The sequence below is a fragment of the Aulonocara sp. 'chitande type north' Nkhata Bay genome, linkage group LG11, assembly GCF_057382095.1.
Source record: "Aulonocara sp. 'chitande type north' Nkhata Bay isolate Kocher_YH1m ecotype deep benthic linkage group LG11, A_spYH_male_GT1.1, whole genome shotgun sequence".
NCBI lineage: Eukaryota > Metazoa > Chordata > Actinopteri > Cichliformes > Cichlidae > Aulonocara > Aulonocara sp. 'chitande type north' Nkhata Bay.
This window is the reverse complement of record NC_141354.1, coordinates 22056285-22078063: the sequence shown is the minus strand read 5'-3', so window position 1 is coordinate 22078063 and position 21779 is coordinate 22056285. Positions and strand designations below refer to the sequence as shown.

At 38.8% G+C, this 21779-nt stretch overlaps 2 protein-coding genes across 3 annotated transcripts in view; both read right to left on the bottom strand.

Moving 5' to 3' along the window:
* Positions 1-67: 67 nt before the first annotated feature.
* On the bottom strand, positions 68-1208 carry fabp10a (fatty acid binding protein 10a, liver basic). The gene is made up of 4 exons (XM_086311110.1): positions 1050-1208; positions 771-943; positions 298-387; positions 68-172 (listed from the first exon to the last, which is right to left on the bottom strand). Exons 1-4 carry the CDS (start codon positions 1114-1116, stop codon positions 122-124), a joined length of 381 nt encoding a protein of 126 aa, XP_086167236.1. The 5' UTR covers positions 1117-1208; the 3' UTR covers positions 68-121.
* A 637-nt stretch (positions 1209-1845) lies between these two features.
* myom3 (myomesin 3) overlaps positions 1846-21779 on the bottom strand; it is a 74263-nt gene continuing 54329 nt past the window's right edge. For both annotated transcript variants that reach the window (XM_086311108.1, XM_086311109.1), the window contains 20 exons: positions 21486-21673; positions 17808-17934; positions 15664-15845; positions 15327-15441; positions 13744-13900; positions 13077-13183; positions 12683-12727; positions 12404-12540; positions 9000-9144; positions 7896-7955; positions 7149-7216; positions 5293-5403; positions 4913-5000; positions 4742-4780; positions 4399-4504; positions 3181-3344; positions 3048-3084; positions 2867-2889; positions 2703-2758; positions 1846-2621 (listed from right to left, as the gene is read on the bottom strand). In XM_086311108.1, coding sequence (XP_086167234.1) covers positions 2352-2621; positions 2703-2758; positions 2867-2889; positions 3048-3084; positions 3181-3344; positions 4399-4504; positions 4742-4780; positions 4913-5000; positions 5293-5403; positions 7149-7216; positions 7896-7955; positions 9000-9144; positions 12404-12540; positions 12683-12727; positions 13077-13183; positions 13744-13900; positions 15327-15441; positions 15664-15845; positions 17808-17934; positions 21486-21673 — 2225 coding nt within the window. In that variant the 3' untranslated portion in view covers positions 1846-2351. The remainder of the gene's footprint in view (positions 2622-2702; positions 2759-2866; positions 2890-3047; positions 3085-3180; positions 3345-4398; positions 4505-4741; positions 4781-4912; positions 5001-5292; positions 5404-7148; positions 7217-7895; positions 7956-8999; positions 9145-12403; positions 12541-12682; positions 12728-13076; positions 13184-13743; positions 13901-15326; positions 15442-15663; positions 15846-17807; positions 17935-21485; positions 21674-21779) is intronic.

The window sequence follows — 21779 nt, the reverse complement described above, 5'->3', positions numbered from 1 at the left end:
CTCACAAAGCAATGACCTTATTAAGACCATTGCAAATATAAGGGGACAGAAATATGACACACGCTGCTCTTTTTAATCAACACTTTTATTTAAATAGACACTGCTTTCTTCGCTGCCAAGTTTATATCCGTTTGCTCTTTCTGATGAGAGTTGTCGACCCAATGGTCAAAGTCTGAAATTGGATAAAGAAAAGAAAACACTTTTAAATTACAGACAATATTAAGATTATAATCCAGCAAATAGTTTGTTTGGTTTTTGATGCTGCTACTGTCTGAATTCTGGTAAGGTGGACTTTACCTCAACTATCTCTCCTCCTTTGAGCTCTTGGACGTGGTGGAACCTGTCAGTTTTGCAGACCAGTTTGCCGCCCTCAATATTGACAATGCACTGCAGAGAAGTGGAAGAGACAATACACATAAAGAAACCCTCAAAACAGACAAGAAAATGAATTTAAACCCTTCACATCTTCAGGCCCACTAACATGTCATTTTATTTTACTTTACTTTTCCAGTAGGAAGAGGAGTATTCTTAGACACAGATGGCCGAACTTTAGTCAAACAGAAGCAGCAGATGCAGCAATAAGTGACCAATTTAACAGTGGTACTGTTGCCATAACACAAAATGGGGCAGTTTACTAAATATGAGTATGATTCACGAATAAAGAGAATGCAGCATTTTTTTAGTCTCTCAAAAGTTGCATCATCCTGAAGTAAATTAGCATTCAAGATAATATTTCATATAAAAAAAGAAGTTAAATAAAAATGAGTAACCTTGATCTTCTTGCCGTCCATGGTGGTGATATCAGCCTCCTTGCCGATGGTAAACGAGTTGGTCACGGACTTTCCGGGAGTCTTGGAGGTGATGACAAAGTCATTGCCACTCTGCTTGATCTCAGTGATTGGCTTGACGTCCTTGGCCACTTTGATGACATCTTCTGGGAGCTCTGTTAAGCAGAACACATGTATATTGTTAATTTATGCACAATAACCTACAACTTCAGCTACTGAAAATAATCGATTTTTTTCTTTACCGCCCAGCTTTTTTCTCACCCATGGCCCTGAGGAACTCCTCATAGTTCTCCTGAGCATAGACCTGCCACGTTCCACTGAAGTCCATGTTGTTTAGGTCTGGCTTCTCCTTCACTGAGGTGGCGGGAGGCTGAGGCAGCTGTGTGAAGCTCAACACAATGTGGAGATTGCTAGCGTATGCCCCACCTTCTTATACTTGATGGTATAGGGCTCCCAGTGCTATGTCTAATGAGTAACAATGTCCTCTGAAGTAATCACATGTTTGAATAACCTGGAGTTCATTTATACCTATGTGGCGACACAGCGTTCACCAAAGGTCAATTCATATTGGTAAATTTAGTAAATTCAGTAAATTTAGCGTTTAAGAGCTTCACTGGTGTGAAAGATGTGCAGATCACACATGGACTTAGCAGTAAAATGCATGCCAGCCTATTTCACAGCTTGACTATTTTGATCCTCATTAGTATTATAAAGGAACAGCTATTCTTCTTTGAGGCTCCACTTGCAATTTATGACAAAGGATCTGAATCAGCAAAAGAGCACACAAACAAAGAATCGAACCTTTTATCAGAAGGATATCAAATCGTAGAGGAGTTTAAGGATGAAAAGAAGAAAATGCTAAATGAAAGCATTTCATAAACATGACTAATATGCAGACCTTAACTGAACCTCATTCACGTCTCCAGCCTGCTAATGTAAATCTACCACTCTGAGGTAAAGTAGAAAGGTTAATGACACTGCGGACTGTTTGCTTCCAGAGTGGAAAAGAAATCATTCATTGCAAAATCTATTTTAGAAGTAATCCACTAGAGAAAAATTGCTGTAAATCCCTTTATTCACTACACACACACACACACACACACACACACAAAATACAAATCTGCTTCAACGGAAACTAAGATCAGAGTTTAGGGTTTTTCAAAAGCACTTAAAGCGAGACTTGTTGAAACTGTCAGCATGACCAAAAGCAGATAAATGACAAAATGCAGTCCAAATTCAGTGCTAGTGGAGCAAGTAAAAGCCAGCAAACTAGCTCCGTAATGTCAATTACATATCATATCTATATGTATCTAATTGCTTACAGAAAATGCTACCATTGTTTACTGCAGAACACTGGCTACTATAGTGGTATTTTATAAGATAATCAGCCAAAAAGAGTTTCATTAAGCAAAATACTAGACACATCAAATAAAGTAGAAGCAAATCCTGGTGTAGAGGATACTGTGGTTTGTTTGCAGGAAATTCTCAAAAGTAACATGTGCGCAGATCTTGGTAAACCCTCACTCCCTGCAGAAATATCGATTTTTGACTCAGTTTGGAGTCCTAACTCAACTCCACTGCATTAGCTGGAGGTTTCTCCCCATGCTTGTAAACACTCACGGTCACGTCAACCGTTTCAGAGCCGTACTTGTTGCGTACAAAGATGCTGTACTTTCCAGAATCTTCCATGTTGACATTGTTTATAGTGATGCTACTGCACTTGGGCGCCTTAGTGATTGTAAAGTGATCCTGGCTGAATATCTCCCTATCGTTACGAAGCCAGAAAATCTCTGGGGCTGGTTCGCCATCAATGTAGCACGTCAGACACAGAGACTGAAGAGAAGGAGCAAACAAGATATGAAATGGCAGGTCACAGAGAGAAGCACATATGCAAGATTTAAACAGTTATTGTACCTTGCCCTCCATAATGGCTACCACATCAGGAAGGCCTTTTGTCACTTTAGCCCGATCTGAAACAAAAAGGCAAAAATAACTCTCTGCTGGCATATGATATAGAATCTTTTAATCTTTGCCACGGAAAGAAATGTCCTGGGATTAACACATAACCTATCACTCACTTTTCTCTGCAATGGCCAGCTGCCTGAGGGATGAAAACAAAGGGTTAGATCAAAATGAACTGCACAGTGTCAGGAAACGATAATCTGTTTTCAAGTAAAACCTCTGTCTTTTGGAAAACTGTTCTGTCAGTGTCAGTAAAAGCCTAGATATCTCATCCAGTGCATTGGGTGTAGCACTTACTTTAACCTCTGGTGCTCCAACAGAGCGTCATCAAAAGCTGTTGGATGTTTGAAAAATAATCACAATAAAAAATCTGGGGAAAAAACGATCTCACAATCTAAAACCTTTAAACTAAAATGACATTTGCACTCACCTTTTCCCGACAGGTCAAGAAACCGTTTGTGTGTCTCTTTGCCATCAAACATCTCCAATGTGTATTTTCCTTTATCGCTCTCTGTTGGGTTGAAGATTTCAATCCAAACCTTCTGCATGCTGCTGCCAGGCTTTGTTCTGGCTTCCTCGTCAATCCTCTTCTCTCTAAGCATGGAGAAGAGCATGTACACAGTTATGTACTGCCGTATATTAAAGTTACTATATAATACAGTTATGTTAGATCAGTGTGGCAGCCAGTGAGAAATGATTTCCTTTACATCACAGCTAAAGCATTTTTAGCACTGATTAGTGCAAAGAGACTAATGAAAAATGGAATGGCGTTAAGGAGCCTTTAAAATATTATCATTTGCTGTTATCATTGAATGATCCAGCAGGGGGTGCTAGCAGTTTAAGAATTTGAAGGCTGTTTCCAGGCTATGTTCTTTGTAAAGCATATGAGGAGGATGAATAGGATATTTTAGTGTGCAGATTTGCATGTACACATCAAAGACATCAAGGCTCTTTTATTTTTAGGTCTTTAACATGTAGCTGTTGAACTTTATTAGACGTTTTACAGCCTGTTCATGTAAGGGAAGCAGCCTCAGACTTTCCCATAAAAACAAGCGTTGAGGTAAATTATCACGCAGTGGTAGATGAAGTACTCGGACAGCGGTACTAATATCACAGTTCTCCATTACAACGTACAACTATTACAATCCATTACATTGAAAATGTATTTATGGCATAAACAGAGGTTAATAGAGCAACTTGTTTCCTTTTACTGCTTTGCTATTGATGTGCAGGATAGATATATATAGAGATGTATAGAGAAAGTATCAAATTCTGGGATTTAGGAAGAAGATTCATCTTATTTTAGATTAAAATTACTTCATTATACATATATATATACATATATACATATATATATACATATATATACATATATATACATATATATATATACATATATATACATATATATATATACATATATATACATATACATATATATATATATATATGTATATGTATATATATATATACATATACATATATATATATATATACATATACATATATATATATATATACATATACATATATATATATATATATATATAATTTAATTTAAAATAGACATATAACTATTTAAAATAGTTATATGTCTGAAGCAGGTATTGGATGTTAGATCAGAGAAGTGTTCTCTTTGTGAACTCACTTGAAGTACCAGCTGGTCTTCAGGAAGCTTATGTAGTATTTAAGTGAGCAGTAGAGCTTGAAGCCTTCACCGGTGCTCTGAATCTTCAGTGAGCTGGCTGATATCGCTATATGGGGGTGGGACTCTCGATTAATATAATAGCACATTTTGGATATATTTTAGCAATTCAAAACAAAGTGTTTGTTATCTGGGGTGCTCGGCACAGTAATATTCTGGGCACGGAACAGCTAATCAACATGGCTTTCAGGTGTATTATCCCCATCCCGACACAGCTCACCTGATGTAGAAAACAAGCCATTGGCACATTTCACCAAGATTGTTCTTCTGAATACGTGTCACTTACCGCACTGTTTACTCAGGTGCTGGAGAAGCTTGTCATACTCTGCAAATTAAAAAAAACAATCATCCATATTCAAATAGATTTTTATATTTTATTTTAAATGACTAATTTCCATGATAAATCAAATAACACAAAAAGCAGTAATATTTGTTTGGCTAGAAAATCAAGTATCACCTTCATCCAGCAAGTCCAAGGTGCTCACATCTTCTCCTCTCCCGTCTGACACCACAGCTCTGTACGAGCCTGCCTCTTTCTTTGTAACCTGAGGGGGGGGGAAATCATCTACTGTGTAAAAGTTAAACATATTCAGAACATTCACCATTTAGTATGTGATATCTGTGAGAACCAAATATTTGATTAAGAGGCATTTCCAGGGCAAGGCTCACTTCAAGGTGAATCTTGATTCATCTCAAGGTTAAGACTAATGTAGACTTAATCCTATAAATGTCAGCTGTCACTCTGTTTATCTCCTTTCGCTCTCTACATCAGCTACAGTGTGATGATTCATACTTGCCTTATCTGAAAATAGAACAGGACACAATCATTATGCATACCTGTGGGATAGTAAGCACGCTGACCCCTGTTGATGGATCATACGCAACCTGAGTCACCTCCAAACCATCCTTAAACCACTTGAGAGATGTTTCCTTTTTTGCATTTGTCACCTGCGTCAAGAGAGATAAACAACACCTGTAAAAACAGCACAAAGTGTTCTCAAAAGCTGGTGCAAAAATTGTGGGTCCTTTCATCTTGTTTGGGTTATGTTAGTATTTTAGCTTTGGGTTACAAGGAGGCTCATATGTTATTATACTGTCACATTTCTTTTCAGTCACTCTAGACTGCCAAAATCCATTCAAGTTAGAGTTATAGGAAGATAATTATGTGCCTAAATAATTTCAGTTTTAATGTAAGAAATTGGATAAACTTTCAGGGACTGCAGAGGTTGAAATGTTCCTTCACTCTTTCTTCACAAGAGAATACAAAAGATGGTGACGATAAGAAGTTTCACATTTGCATTTGGAAGCTGTGGCTATGAAGTCTGTAACATTTGGCCAAAATAGCTCTCAAGTAAAACAGGCTGTCCAAAAATGCAAAAATAAAACAAGTCTGCTACAGAGAAACAAGAACAACCAATGTGGCCAGACAAACAGTTCAGTTAGTTCTGATAAAAAAAACCAAACAAAGAATGATCACCGGTGAATTCAGCCACATTAAAAGGCAGAGAGGTGGTTCATCACTGAATCCTTTAAATGATTAAAAATGACCTCATCCAAACAAACATTTATCCAAATGAAGAACACGATCCAGGAGGTAGGCACACAATTTATCAAAGGCTACATCTGCACTAGAGCAAATACAGTGCTTAACAAATGTAGTAGAGTACTTATCGCAAAAACAAGAAAACACAAGTATTCAAAAAATTTGTCAAAAACTCATTTGAAACTAAAAATCGTTGTTTTTTTATTTGGCAAATAAACCATTTATATGTTTAATTTTATGTTCATACCCACATTTGAAATTAGAAAGTAAAACATTCAACCACTAAAATGATTTTTTTCATTCAGAAATGCAAGTAAATAACTGTAATTTGGCATTTTAATAAAAAAAAACAATTTTTAAGCTTTTTTTCTAAAACCAGTAATTCTGAAAATTCATGAATAACAACAAGAATTATATTATAGCATTAAAAATATCATTTTAGTTTGAGAGCTTCCACAGACTGGTAGATGGAGATCTACAGGAAAATGCTTTGGTGCAGCTGTGGCATAAAACTTATATTGGGTGATGATCTAATACATTTGCAATTTATGGACAAAAGTATTGAACCACATCTTTGAACCACATGAAAATATAATATAGGGACCTAGCCATATATTTTGCCTTTGTGGAAGAAAAGACCTCACTTTTCTTCCATATAACACAATCAGCTGTAAGTGGTATTATTGTAACATGGAAGCTTAAAGGAACCAAAGAAACTAACTATTAAAGCACGTGGTGTCCTACTGAACCAACAACTGAGTTTCAAACCTCTTCTGGCATCAACATCAGCATAAAACTCTGTATTAGGAGCTTCATTGCATGTGTTTCCATGGCCTAGCAACTCCTGTGTATCCCAGTACTTTTGTCCACATTGTGCTTATTAATCACTACGAGGTGAAAACCATTCATCAGCTAACTGATGAAACAGGCCTCTTTGGACAGATTAAAGTGGAATGACAGAAAGAAAAAGACGAGAAGGCTTGGAACAGCTCAGACTTAAAATTGTTGATGTGACAAACATTAGTCAATAAGTGATAACAGAGTTAGCATAATACTACTAAAATGGTTATAGTAGCACTATTTTCTGGTGGTTAGTATAAATGAGATATGTCAGTATTCGGACATATAATATGTAAAAATATAAAAGTACCTTGCACTTCAAAATTAATTCACAATCCTCATTTACACTCCAGGACAAGAATTCCTGGAAATAAGGACCTTGGAAAACAAAATAAATGATTATCCATCCATACTGATCATTTAATTTATTCAAAACACATCATTCATAACAGTATGTTCAGTACACGCACAGTGGTAGGTGTCTGAAATATGAATTATGGTATGATTTAATCAGGAAACATACTGCAGGAAAGATTTCCCCAGCTGGTTTTTCTTTTATAGCTTAGTATTCTGCTTGTAATAGACAGAACGAGTTCTGTGGACTTTGGGTCTCACGTGGACTTTGAATAGTGGATTTGATTTGAGATATTCTGTTTACACAAACAGACACTGGGACATTGGCCTCTACACACAAAAGAGTTTTAGAGCAGAACCTCTCGTATCAGGTCTCAGAGCTCAGGTGATGAAAACAGAGAATTCAGCGGCACAGGAAGCTTCATGTCTCTCTCTATGCAACTCTCTAATTTTAATATGTTTCATCAATACAGCGATTATGAACGCCTGTTGCAACTATTAGCTTTCACCTTGGAATGAGATTAAAAAAAGTCTTTTAAAGCAACAAGGCATCACTGAATGAATAAGATCAGTTCACAAAGACATTTCTCAGCATTAGGGCAAACAATCATCATAGAATATCTGCGCCACTGGCTGTCGTGATGGTCCTTGACTGTCGGCTCTGATTGCATTAGTTGTTTTTGATGTGTGGAAGATTTCTTACCAGTCTTCCTCTTGTTGTCATGTCGGATTGCATCAGCCAAGGCCAGCGTCTCACGAAACTCTGACAGAGACACAGACAGCGTCAGACTGAGTGCAAGAATGAACCCAAACAAGATCGAAATGACATTTAATCAGATGAGAAGTGATTTCAACCTGTTGAAGTTGTATTTATACTATAAGGCAGCGGTCCCCAACCCCCGGGCCTCGGACCGGTACCGGTCCGTGAGTCGTTTGGTACCGGGCCGCGAGAGTTGAGGCTCAGGTGTGAAATGTATGGTTTTCAGGGTTTTTATCGGTTTTCAGCGTTAGTTTGTTATTGTTTTTATCGTTAACTTGGATTTCCTGGGTCTTTTCACGTGTGTTAGGAATAAATCTTCTTTTTTTCGGTACCGGTACTAGTTTTATTTTGTTGTATTTATCCGCGACACCTTAAAGGCCGGTCCGTGGCGCAAAAAAGATTGGGGACCTCTGCTGTAAGGAATATAATATCTGTGTTTATATATCCTTTATCAATATAGACACACATGGCACACATCAGCAAATAAAATCCAATTTTTACATCTAAGCACTATTAAATAAATCACCTAAAGCTGCACGAAACAATATCAGCAGACATTTTTTTGAATGCTCTTTTGCATCACCACCTTTTCAGATCATAGCACGTCAATTTCTCTCCACAACCAACATGTTCAACAAGTTTTCCATTTTCTTCCACTTCTCGATGACCTGCGCATGAGGGTAAAACTCACTGAGTGGGGGTGTGGTGTAAAAGTGAAGAGAAAATCTGGAATCAACAGTTCCCATTAGCTTTTTTGAGCTTTTTATTTTTGCATTGCAAATAATATAAGTTATCTGAGATGTTTGCATCATTATTTTTGTATTATTGTTGAATGGTTTTCACCCTTTTATGTGTGTTTCTGTGTTTCTAAATTATTAAGGGAGGGAGATGTATTTTAGTTAAGGCTGCATTTTGGGTTTTTTGCAGTAGCGTGTTTATTTATTCATTAAGTACCTTTTGTGACATGCCTGCTTTTCTGTGCAGCTCTTCCTTGTTTATCAGTCCTCAGATTTAGCACTACTCACTTAATATGAGAGAATGACTTACTTTTATCCACAAAGACCAAAGTGAACTGGTTCTTGGCGCGGCCGTCTCTCAGCTGTGCCGTGTACGAGCCCTCATCCTCTTGAGAGAGCTGATCAAACAGTATCTCCACCAAACCTTTGGCCTTGTCAAAGTTGATCTTGCGGTGCTGCAGAAAAGCAAACAAATGTTGCCACACATACAGCACACCCATCAGCTCAGATGATCCCAGATGGCAGGTGAACGTGCTGCTTGCAACTACCCTATAGATGGCTCCTCGTACAGAGAGAATACATCATGAAACAGTCACATAAAAGCATCTGAAATGCCATGTGCACACTGAAGATGAAACACTTCTTTTTTTCTATAACACATGCAAACACGCAAACAAACAGTGACACAGAGAAAACAGCCTTTGAGCTCATTTTCACGGCTTTTATGCTCATCAAGATAAGTGTATGCCTTGCATGTTGATAGGCCTCAGTGGTGGATGTGATTTGTGATGTATGGCAAGCCTAAGGGCCCTAATCAGCTAAATGGCTTTTGAATTCACAAACCTCAGCTGTGATCATTTAGAAATAATGTGTAATCAGTGCTGTTCAGATGGAACTCTGATATTGGGAAATAATGGAATAAATGAAAATGAAATACAAGCGATAAATGGAAGCTGCTGAATATAAAGCAGCGGCAAACAAACCAGGGCAAAGAAAATGTAGCTGACAGAGTTGTGAAACCGCAATAAATATGCTGCCTTGTATTTGTTTTTCTCTCTGTGCACACATCAATGCACGGTTCAATAACTACAATGGCAGCACTGATTATTCTGTGCTCAGTGTCACAACACATATAAGTTTGTTCACATTCAGTTTATGTTCCTTTATGATTATAATGTTTCTTTATTTTAGGCGGTCTGACTTTGAATTGCACTTTTACATTTTCCATATTTGGTCTCTCATTACATTACATTACAGTAACATTACATTAGTTTATCAATAATAGGGTAAGGATCTTTTTGAAATAGCTTTTTTGCTTCCTTGTTTTTGTTGCAAATAGTTACTGAGACAGAAATTTTCTTTCTTTCTTTTTAAACCCTGACCCTTATGTGACATAAGGTCCAAGTCTCCATGACCCTGGATGGATAAATAGTTAAAAAATGGATGTGTGTGGATATACACTATCTGTGCACTTTATTAACTGGACCTTGCCAGTGCGTGGTTGGGCTCCTTTTCACCTTCAGAACTACCTTGATTCTTCATAGCATAAACTCAACAATATTTTGTAGACATTTCTCAGAGCTTTTGGTCCATATAATGCAGTTGCTGCAGATTTGTTGGCGACACATCCATGATGTAAATCTCCCATTCCATCACATTCCAAAGGTGCTCTATTGGCTTGAGCTCTGGTGACTGGGGAGGTCATTTAAGTACAGAGAAGTCATGATCATGTTTAAGAAACAGCTTGAGATAAAGAGAGAACTGCTGAAAAGAGCCATAAGAGGATACTGCTGTAATAAGGGAAGGACATGGCCAACAAGTGTTCTTAGGTAGGCTGTGGTGTACCAAGTGGTTGTTTTAGCTACTGTTGCCAACCTATCAGCTCAAAGCAGTGTGGCCATTCTCCTCTGACCTCTGCTATCGACAAGTATTTAGTCCAGAGAATAGGCGCTCACTGATATTTTCTCTTTTTTGGACTATTCTCTGCAAACCTTAGAGATGGTTGCACAGAAAACTTTCAGTAAATCAGCAGTTTCTGAAATACTTAAATCAGCCTGCCTGGCACCAACAATCATGGCCACATTCTAAGTCACTTAATGTCCTCGGGATTCCCATACGCTTGTTTGCCATACACCTGGGGTCATTTTCGACCTGAGAACAACACAAGGGTTTTAAATCACCTTTCTTCATCAGTCTGATGCTCAGTTTGAACTTCTGCAGGTTTTCTTGACCATGTCTACAGGCCTAAAGCCAGTATATTGCTGCCATGTGATTGGCTGATTAGATATTTGCATTAATGGACAGGTGAGTCTAATCAATTGTCGGGTGAGTGTAATATATTTCAACTAGTTGTGTCATAGGAAGGAAAAAGGAACATTTTTCTTAATATACCAGATTTCAAAATTTCAAAGAGCTATTTCTTCTTGCACTAGAAGGTAACATTAGTTTATGTTATTGTTTTAACTACAGATTTACTATCCTAAATTATATTTTCCTGAAGAACATTGTCCAAATTTGTTTCATGTGCCTTGCCCAGATGTTGGCTCTTTCCCCCACATTCACCTGAGCTGATTTTTCTCCTAGACTATGTAAAATTAGCACAGCTTCCAGGCCTGTCTGTAGCCGCGCACACCTGCTCTTCATCTTTGTTGATAGCCTCACCATCCTGCATCTCAGGATGTTCGTTTAAACAGTAATTGCTGTTTTGAATTCACACTGACTTGTCATAAACACAGATGCTTGCACCTACACCTGATTATTTTCGCCCGGTAGGGTTTCATGACATCTGCAAATTTCCCACGTCGTGAGCATGAAAGGGGGGAATTTTCAGCAAGCTTTGATGTCACTACCTGGGGATTCAAATGTATTCTATATTACGTAGCAGAAACGGAAAGCTGTAAATCTGGTTTGTGGCCACTTGAAGAATTTGAAAGTGTGAACAAGCATGTCTGTACAGCATCACAGATCATCACAGATAACCCTTAATTTAAACCATGACCAAATTACTGTGTAATTAGTGACATGTTTCAGCATTTCATATCTGGTAGTTTGTTTTACACGCCCAGAAATATGGAACCAAATCATTCAAAAATCTCATGACAACACTGAGCTTTTAGTCAAACTGTCCAAAAACCTCCTTCCTTTTCCCAATCACGTCTTGATCCTGATTGAAAATGTCATGAGGTGTGTCAACAAAGATGCAAAAAAAATTTAAGGACTTCACAGAAGAGTCTTGAATGTGCAGAGAATCCAACTGTACTTAGACTAGACTTCATTTCTAATCTGGGTCTGCTGTGTTGGATTATGGGATACCGATATCTTTCGTAAAGGATGAATCACCTTATTTTAATGTGATGACCTCCTATTATGGCTTTCATGCAAATATTTCCAAGTCACTTCACTCAAATAAGATGTTTCCTAGACAAACGAGATCACAAGTGACCTCTACTCACTCATTTCGGCAGATTGTCAAACCGAATTCCTCAGATATTGATGTGGGCTGGCCCAAAACTAACCTGGCACAGGTGATATAAACTGCAGTTCAACACTAATAGAGTAACCTTCAGCAGCTTAAAAAGTGGCCCATTGGCAGATTCTTACATTAACAACGCTTAACCATTTAAAGGTCAGCAATGGTAGTATTTCTCAGGGTTTGTGAACTCCTCAACTCTCAAATTGGCAAGGACACAGGATAACCAGATCAGTGGCTCTTACCGGCGTGCTGGAGATTTCCCGGTCATTGAAGATTAGACGGAGCTCAGCTGCATTACTCAGACTCTCAGTTTGAAGCCAAAGCCGTACACTGCCTTTCTCAGAAACCTCCACCTGCCAGGCCGACTTCAGTGCAATCACTGCCAAAGATAAATTAAAGGCAGATTAAGTGATCAATATGTCATGAATAAATACTAATAACACTAATTCCAGTGATTAAAATAAGCTGATAGCACAATGTGAGCTCTTCCTCATATATTATAATGTCTTAGCAGTACGTACGCGGATTTCTGACTTGCCAACTGAGTTCTTTGAGCCGTTCAAGATCTGGAAAAAAAAAGTCCAACAGAAACTCAAGGTTAATTATAGTTTGATCTGAACACTGGTTACATAATGCAGTTGTATTGTCAAAGTACTAGTGAATAGTGCAATAGTTGAAGATCAAGATCGATTGAGACCATCTGCTTTGCTGGGCGAGTGACCTTGTGGAAGTGGCTGTGAGCAGAATAATTACTCGCTTGCGAGAAAAGCTTGATAAAGCTTAAAATTAAAGGCTCTGTATATTCCTGCTGCCGTCAGCTTCTTCAATAACGCAAGAGACAACTGAACATTTTTCATTCTGATGAGTGTTACATTTAGAAAGGGGCATGGGGTGCTCGCAAGTTTACCACTTTACCTTCAGCTGTGAAATCGTAGCTGGACGACTGCTGGGGGTTGTCGCTCATGTTCACTGTGTAGAGACCCAGGTCCTCCTCAGAGGGGTCTGTGAAGGTGAGGACTGACCTGACAGACAATGAAAAACAAACGGATGCATGTACAGAGATGCTGAAGCTGTCTTATTCCACCACATCTCAAACATGCGCTATTGAACTGAGCTCTGGTGAATGAGATGATTTGAGCTTTGTGACATGGCGTGATGTCCTACTGGAAGCAGCTATCAGAAGATGGGCGGGCTAATGCTGTTCATGCCAAATTCTGACCCACCATCTGTATATCGCAGCAGTAATCCAGCCTCATCAGACCAACACTGTTTCATAATCTTCTGTCTTCCAATGTTGAACCTGTTTGAGTCCTGACCTCAGTTTCCTATTCTCACGAGTGGCACCTGGTGTGGTCTTCTCCTACTTGAAGCCTATCTGGTTCAAGCCTCGTGGTGTTGTGTGTACAGCGATGCTCTTTTTTATACCTCGGTTGTATCAAGTGGTTCTTTGAATATGAAACTGAAATGCACCGAGTCTTTTTTACCTTTTTTAACTTCAAACACACTTTCCCGTTCATAAATGCTGTTAGACATTTTTAGAGAAAAAATAATGATTGCTCCACATTGCACATGAAAAACCTACCTATTCGTCTTGGTTTCTGCTCTCACTCTCCCAGCACCAATTGGGTCTGTGTAATTTTTGCTCCAGAGGAATTTGCTCTCATCGTTCATCTCAGCAGCTTCGTATCCCAAAAATATGAAGCCATCATCATCCACACCAATCTCAATGTTTTTGGTGCCTGAGAAAGAGAAGCCTGCTTAGAAGGGGTCGTGTATTTCACTTTATTCTACAGTGCTTCTGGTGTTGTAGCAGCATACGACTATATAAGTAATAGTCCATTTAGTGGCACCAAATTGAACATAGTGCATATGTTGGATAGTGCATATTTTTCACTGCTTGGGTGTACAACACTATCCAAAAGTCTTGGTCCATTCCTCATTTATATTTTGCAAGGAAAATGAGAAATAAGGGCATGAATGTATTGAAATGTGTGAATATAAATGGAAACACATTAGATAAGGCAAAAGTTTGTGCAATTTCAGGGAGCCTGAAAAATCAATGTTTATTCTCTTTTAAGCAAGCTTTAGTGTGCTTTCTTTAAGTGGACTTCAGGAATACTTCTATAGTGACTTTCAAAGCTCTTTTTTGGATGTTGGCTGCCTTTTGATGATCCCACACTGCTTCAATAATGTCCAGGTCGGGGCTGTGGGAGGGCTGATCCATGACTGTGTTCCACTGTGTGTTTTCCTGTCCAGGTGTGCTTTCACAGCATTGGCATTCTGTTCAGGATCATTGTCATGCTGAAAAAATTAAGCTATTGCCAATCAGACACTCCATGGTGGTTCCAAAGTGCAGTGATTTACACATTAGCCTAACAAATGAAAAATCACAGTTGGAATTTGGGACGAGACATACACCCCTTGGGGGTTCCATAAGGAAGGACATCTGGCATAAAAATCTGTCAAATAAAATATGTTTAGCTACTTGCTGTGGCAACCCCATGAGCATAAGAGAGCAGCTGAGAGTAGCTTACCACTAAAATCCATCAAAATCTATAATTTTAGTGGATCAAAATCAGGCGTGATGTGAATCAAATTTAACAAGCTCTTGGCACTTCTCCGTCTTTTCTCCCTGTTTTCTGACTTTAAAAACGAGTTCTGACAGCCACTCTTTCATTGAGTAATTTCTAAAATGGTTTAAGGATCAAATGAAAGGGTGGATCCATCTCTCCGGCCGTGTCAGGTCTTTGCTGGACTTTTCTAATTTTTTAAGGACATAATTGTCATATACTGTCCTTCCACAAAGCCTTAGAGCTACAGCTCAAGTCTACTTAAACAAATTACAAGGAACTCTGTGTAAAGTACTGCATGTTTTGCTGGATATAAAATGAAAATAAAATGTATTTTTATTGATTTATTTTTAGGAAATCCACTTGTTTGCTTTGTTGTATAGAGCTAAAGCTGTTCCTGTTTCCTGTGTTAATGCTAAGCTGGGTTAACCATCTCCTGACTCCTCCTTCATATCTGACAGACGAATTTGAGATCTTTGCTAAGATCTTTTGTTCCTTTTTAAAAACTCATCAAAAACAACAAACAAGTGTGCAGTTTTCCTATTATTACATACACATAGGAATTTTAATTTGTATAGTTTGTCTAGAAGCTTACCTGGTTGTGTCTGAGCTATCACCGGCTCAGACGGCAGAGAGGCATGACCCACGCCAGCCTCATTGATAGCCGACACACGGAAACGATAGGTCTCACCCACCTGAAGTCCCGACACCTGGATGTCATTAGAAACACATCAAATATTTAACAGTCACTGTCATAATTCATCACAATCATTTAAACATTTTTACCCCCAGACTCACAAAGTAATGAAATTCTGGTATGGAGGTCAGAGATCATTTTTACACTGATAACAATCCAGTCATAGGCTAAACCACACCGTCATCGCTTGCCCTGTCACCTGATTAAATTTTGAACATGCTTATACTTCGCTCACCTTGTAATGCGTGTCAGAAATAGTTTTTTCACTCAGAGCAGTCCAGTTCTCTGATTGGTCACCCTGGCTGATTTTGAGCAAATAGCCAGTGACGGGGCTTCGTCCTTCATACAGTGGAGCAGCCCATAAGAGCACCAGGGAGCCGTTTCTCACCTCCCTGATCTCCAGGTCGTAGGGGCAGCCTGAGAAAGAGGAGAACAGATCATGGACTTTGAACACAGGGCAACAATGTGAGGCCAGAAAAGTTCGGTAAAAGTGCACAGACACAAAAACAGCTTGTCTTTGTCACAGTGGAAAGTCATTACAGAGCAAACTATAAATAACAATAAAGTCAAAATGAGTACAATGACTTTCCTTAATCTACCCCGACTGACTTCATCCCAGAATGTGGTAGCTAATTTGCTTAATGATTTTGGGTCACTTTTAAATCATTAATGGCACAGAGGAAAGCCCATTTGCCAAGATTAACGAGCTGCGCTTTAAAAGTGGCACATTTGAGAGCGCCTTTTTCCATTTTCAATATTAATGGCACACAAAGCTGATATGAGCAGAGTCAGAGTGGCTGGGATATCTACTGAGCCTCGACTCTGGACTCTAGGTAACCTAAAGGGAATGCCTGGAGACACCGCTCAGCGCTGAAAATGCATCTCTCCTGCATTAAGTGTAGCCAACAGGCTTCAGATTGCTCTAAAAACATTTTCTACTCTTGGAATTGTTTTATTGCATTGAGAATAATCATTTCAGGCCTGCACGTACCACAGCTGTTAAATGTCCAAGCATTTATTTGGAAGGGGCAGCCAATCACAAGACTGAAAGGAAGCTGAGTTGGCCTGTTTCAGATGGAGGATAAACTGAGAGGCAGCATCAAGTACAAGATAAGTGTTATTTTGAATCATGCAAAGCTGATGGTAGAGTCTACCATCAGCTTTAAATAGGCCTGTGGGTGACACATCAGTCCAACGTCAATCAAAACTAAGAAAACAACAAAATTATTATTTATTGTTACTCCATTAAGAATGAGTCAAAACATAAAGCTAAAACTTTAACTGATTTCATTTAACAAAAAGATAGATACTACATTATTTCCATCATTAGTCATTTATTGCTTCAGTGACTTTTTCCTACTTTTTCTGTAGTGTTTTCAGTGTCTTGCTTTGGGATACCAACAACCATCCATAGCAATATTTGAGCACAAGCCACAGATGATAAACACATAATGAATTCCACTAACTGAATCTAACCACAGGCTGTTTTTGTAGATACTGTGTTTTCACTTGACCACTGACCTGCGCTTTAATGGCACAATAAGCAAATAAGCACATTTTATTCTGAAACCAAAATATGTATGTATGTGTGGTGACCACACACACACTTCCACTGATTTATATAAATGGGCCCTCAAGTTGATGGATGGTCTCAGATGGTCACAGGAGCCAGGGTCAACAAACAGAGGAAACCGAATGCCAGGAGGGTACTGATGGAGGCACATAGCTCAGGGGATAAAACAGATTTGTGTATAAATGTAACAAACAACTTTTAATATTTAAGTTCTTACAGTTACAGTGCAACATGCAAATTACATTGTGGAAAGTGAACATAGATTTGAGCACTGATCAAAAGCTTTTGTTAACATTTTCATATAAACAGAGTTATTTATTTCAGTAAGCTGGATCCTCTTTAAAATAAATAAAGAATACATTTTGTTCATAACAAAGACAGGTCCAAAAAGCTTCTAATAGCTGCAGTTCCACTAATGGATTCAAAAGTGACTCAGTCCCCATTGACTCCCATGTTGAGATGCCTGACTTCAGAGATAAAATCAACATGTTTACAGACTGCTGAAAAAACATGACATGGTTACAGTTAATTTCCACTTCAAAAATAATTTATGGTCAACCTTTGCATTGTATCCCAATATAAATGGTATTATATGAAAAAGGGTCACTAACTATATGTGTTGTGATGGAAGAAGTGTTTAGGATCTTTAATTAAGTTAGGGGTGTATTGTTCAATGGGCTAATTCATGCGTGAAAGGGTTGCTCACATAAATAAACCAGCGACAAGCAAAACAAAGTGCAGAATTGATGATTTAAACATTTAAGCACTTTAAAAGTAAAGCATGCATAACGGAAATTTAATTTCACCTGGCTCTGGCATCGTCCACTTCTCACATAGGAAAGCTTCACTGGGTTCAGACGGTTTCCCGATGCCGACCACGTTGGCAGCAAACACACGGAATTGGTAGAAATGTCCGCTTGTCAGGTTGCAAACCTGCAGAAACATTTACAGTACACTTCACAATGTACCTGTGTCTTGGGGTAATAGAGTGATTAAATCCCCCCCCCCCCCCCCCGGTATTAAATATTGCTATTAGTTTATGGCACCTTATTGTAATACTGAGTTGTAATATTACTCAGATCTTCCCAATTGTTAAAGCAAAGCTGTTCCCTGGTCATGAAACTGGTAAATACATAATTTATTATTGCCATATTACTTGAGTATTGCCATTAGGCTGTATTTGTTTTTGTTTTCCTTAAATTGATTTTCTAAATTATTTTAATACTGTTTCTAAGAACATCAGTGTAGTGTTATTTATCTGGCACAAACAGTGATTCAAGCTTTTATTCATATAAATCAAAACCAAGTACTTGAAAACATGGATACGATGTCCCATCAAGCAGGGACAAAAAGCTCCCTCATTGAACAGTTAAAGCCTCTTGACTCAGGAAGGCATTTTACGACATATTTTCTCTGGAGATGCTGCCACAGCATTTTTCTGCAGCCTGTCCCCAGACACTTCTGCTTTGGAAAGACAGGCGAATCAGCCTTATTGATCGCCTCATTGATCTTTCTATTCACAGCCACTTAGACTTTAAGGCCCTTATCGGCGCTGTGAACACTTGTGAACCTCTGCTTCTACTTTCAGCTCTCCACCAGCAACTAATTGACACAACCACGGAGAGCTTTCTTCACTGTATCTAAAATACGCCACCCGACACCTGCTGCCATGCTCGGATCATCAAGCTACAGACCCCTGTGCACGATGGTGCATGGGCCCTGTGCTCATGGCCAGAATGCTCTCTGGACAATCCAGCCTGCAACAGTCTGCAAGTTCCTTTATTAACTAACGATCCCGCTCTAACCACACTCAGGTGGAGCAACAATCATGGTATTAGACTGAGATAAAGCCCATCCCAAGTAATGACTGCAAATTTCATCCACTAGATGGCAAACAGGATGCATGTGATTATTAAAGAACTATTTTCCATCCTCCAGCGGGACACCTTTTTTTATAGAGAGTTTTATCAGCAAAGCATCTGCAAGGTTGGATGATGAAAGGCTGAAAACATGACCTGTACTTCACCTAGACTTGAATGTATCCATATTTTTTCTTTTGCAGCTTCTCTACATTTTAGGTGTAAAATATCATATTTTCTATTCCACTGTATTCATCTGAAGTTTTTTTTTGTTTTGTTATTTTGCAGGTTAGGAAAGATATTTCATTAAAAAAGAAAGAATAAAAAACTGTTTCAGATTTTTATCATTTTATCTTAAAAAGCAGTCTAGACAGTTTTGATGGTTATGTTTAAATATCAATTTGAGGCTCACAGAGAACCCTGTTAGTATAAGTTGATTTATACTTTATAACAAGCAAGCTACAGCAAAAGATTAATTAATATATATTTATGCATCAGACTTAACAAAGCAGTGTTAATGTGTCACTCAAAATAGCATCTGCTCTGGAAAAAAAGTGATTTTTTTCTTTTATTAACTGGTAAGTATATGCATATGATAATACTTCTGTACTGTAAGTAGGATTTTATATGAAGAACTTTCACTTGTTACAGTAGTTGCACAGTATTTGATTGATACTTCTACTTAAGTGAGCAATCTGTGTACTCGTTTTAGTTAAGTGAGAGAAAAACAGGAGGTTAAAGTCTGTTTTTGTCTTCTAAAATGGGCTCCTGATGGTCCTTTGTGACAGCTAAAGCAAAGAAGCTTCCAAACCAAAATCATGAGCACAGCTCCAGACAGAAAAGCAGCCCTGAGCTCAAAATTGCAGCACAATCGATGTTCTAATGACTCTAATTTGCATCCAGGAAGCCAGCAACTTGATTCAAATGAAGGCTCACGCCGATTCTGTGCTTCTTGAAGATGCAATGTTGAAAAGGCTTGTTTAGTCCAAAAGGGGGCGCTGCATGTTCTCATCACAGGGTTTCTTCTTCAGCAAAAGGGGTCTCCAATCCTCAAAAGTCTGCACTTTGCAACACGCGGGTCTAATCTTGATTTATGGTGGCACAGTCATTTTCGTTCTAATTGGCTTTGTCTTTGTTTTTCCCAGGAGCTAAAAACAGCCACTCACACATAACACATTTGCACAATGTCTAATTACAGAGCACCTGTAATCTCTCTGAGACAGGTTAAAGATTTAACTTTCCTCTGGGTCTCCATGGACACTGCTTGTTGCCTAGTGACACAGCCAGTGCGGATGAGGGAGCTTTGGCCGTTATTGCCATTATTTAGAGGCAACTGCAAAATCCAGAAATAACTTTTATTATTGTTATTATTATAAAAGTCCTTAATTCAAGGACTAGCAAGTGACTAGAAATCTCTCCGTGCACTTATTCTTTTTTTTTATTTTCATCCAAAGTATAACAGCATGTTTTTTGTTTTTCGGCTGCTGTCAGTAAGTGGAAAACATGCAAACTTATTTTCTGCTGACATAAGGAAACACTGCATAACGCTAGCACTTTTGTATTGTTTATGCTGTCCATACTAACTGTACAATGTTTGATGACTGTATGAATATATCATAATAACAACAATGAAAACAATACCAGCCTGCTGTTTTGCAGGTACATGTTTTACCATGTTGGCATTCTACCTTAAAGCTCTAGGCTTACTGTCTTAGCTGCTAATTAGCACAGACAAGACTGGAATCAGTGTTGAACCAATCTTGGTGCTAAATCGTGCCGCATGCTAAAGAGGACGCCGATGTCTTGACATTTTTAAAAGCAATCCATCCAAACAGTTTGACATTTTTCTAATTTAAAAAAATTACAACTGTACACAGCAATTGACTATAAAAAGGGGATGAGCTCTATTTCCCAAGGAAGTTGAGATCCTTCAACATGTACAGCAAAATATTGGAGATCAGTCAGCTGTGGAAAGTGCAGTCTGCTTAACTGTGGTCTGCTAGAGAAGCATCGTAAAACCTGGTGACAACAACAGACTGACTAAACTGATCAGGAAGACCGACTCTGTGACTGGCTGTAAACTGGACACTTTTAAGGCTGTGGTGGTGACGAGGTCACTGAACAAACTGCTCTCCATCATGGATAGTGCTGACCACCCTCCACAGCACTTGCTGGACAGGCAGCAGCCGCACCCCTTACCTAACAGACTGATGCGTCTATGCATTGGAAGGTTGCTAGTTTGATCCCTGGCTGCTTCAGGCTGTATGCCAACTATCCTTGAGCAAGATACTAACACCAACTTGCACTCGGATGCATCCATCTAAGTGTGGAATAAAATGTTGAGATGAATGGGTTAGTGAGTGCTCTGGTAGAGTAGAAAAGCGCTATACAAAATGGGTTAAATAAAGAATTTCTAATGTTAACTTATCATTTTAAATGGAGAAAAATGGTCTCTTTAAAAACTGCATTGCAAAGTCTGCTCTGCTTTCTGTGCCAGTCTGGTTGACAGCAGACATTTCACTGAAATCCCAAAACTGTGCCTGTGTCTGTAACTGTAACCAGACCATCACCTAAGTCAGCACTTAAATTTCAGAGAAATGGTCCAAAACTTTCAGTATTACCCACCTTGAACTGGCGCTCTTTGACAGGTTTGACGTTGACCTCTCTCCATATTTCCATGCCCTTTTCCTTCTGGTCCAGATAGTAGCCACGTACAGGGCTTCCCCCGTCAGAGAACGGAGCCCTCCAGCCCAAAACCATCTCTGACCCAGTGCATAGCAGAAGGACGATGGCAGAGGGAGCAGAAGGAACATCTGGACAAGCAGAAGGAATTGGGGAAAAAAATACATATAGATGAGAAAGTCTCAGCAGGCACTCCTTCTTGCTAAATAGACCAAAAAATGCCAATAACTCTATGGC

What these genes read in the sequence shown, in the direction of transcription:
- fabp10a (XM_086311110.1), bottom strand. Translation starts at nt 1,116, where the DNA reads ATGGACTTCAGTGGAACGTGGCAGGTCTATGCTCAGGAGAACTATGAG. An exon ending in GGAGTTCCTCAGGGCCATGG is followed by an intron (nt 944 to 1,049) that starts GTGAGAAAAAAG and finishes TCTGCTTAACAG; the next exon opens with AGCTCCCAGAAGATGTCATC. An exon ending in AAGGAGGAGAGATAGTTGAG is followed by an intron (nt 173 to 297) that starts GTAAAGTCCACC and finishes ATCCAATTTCAG; the next exon opens with ACTTTGACCATTGGGTCGAC.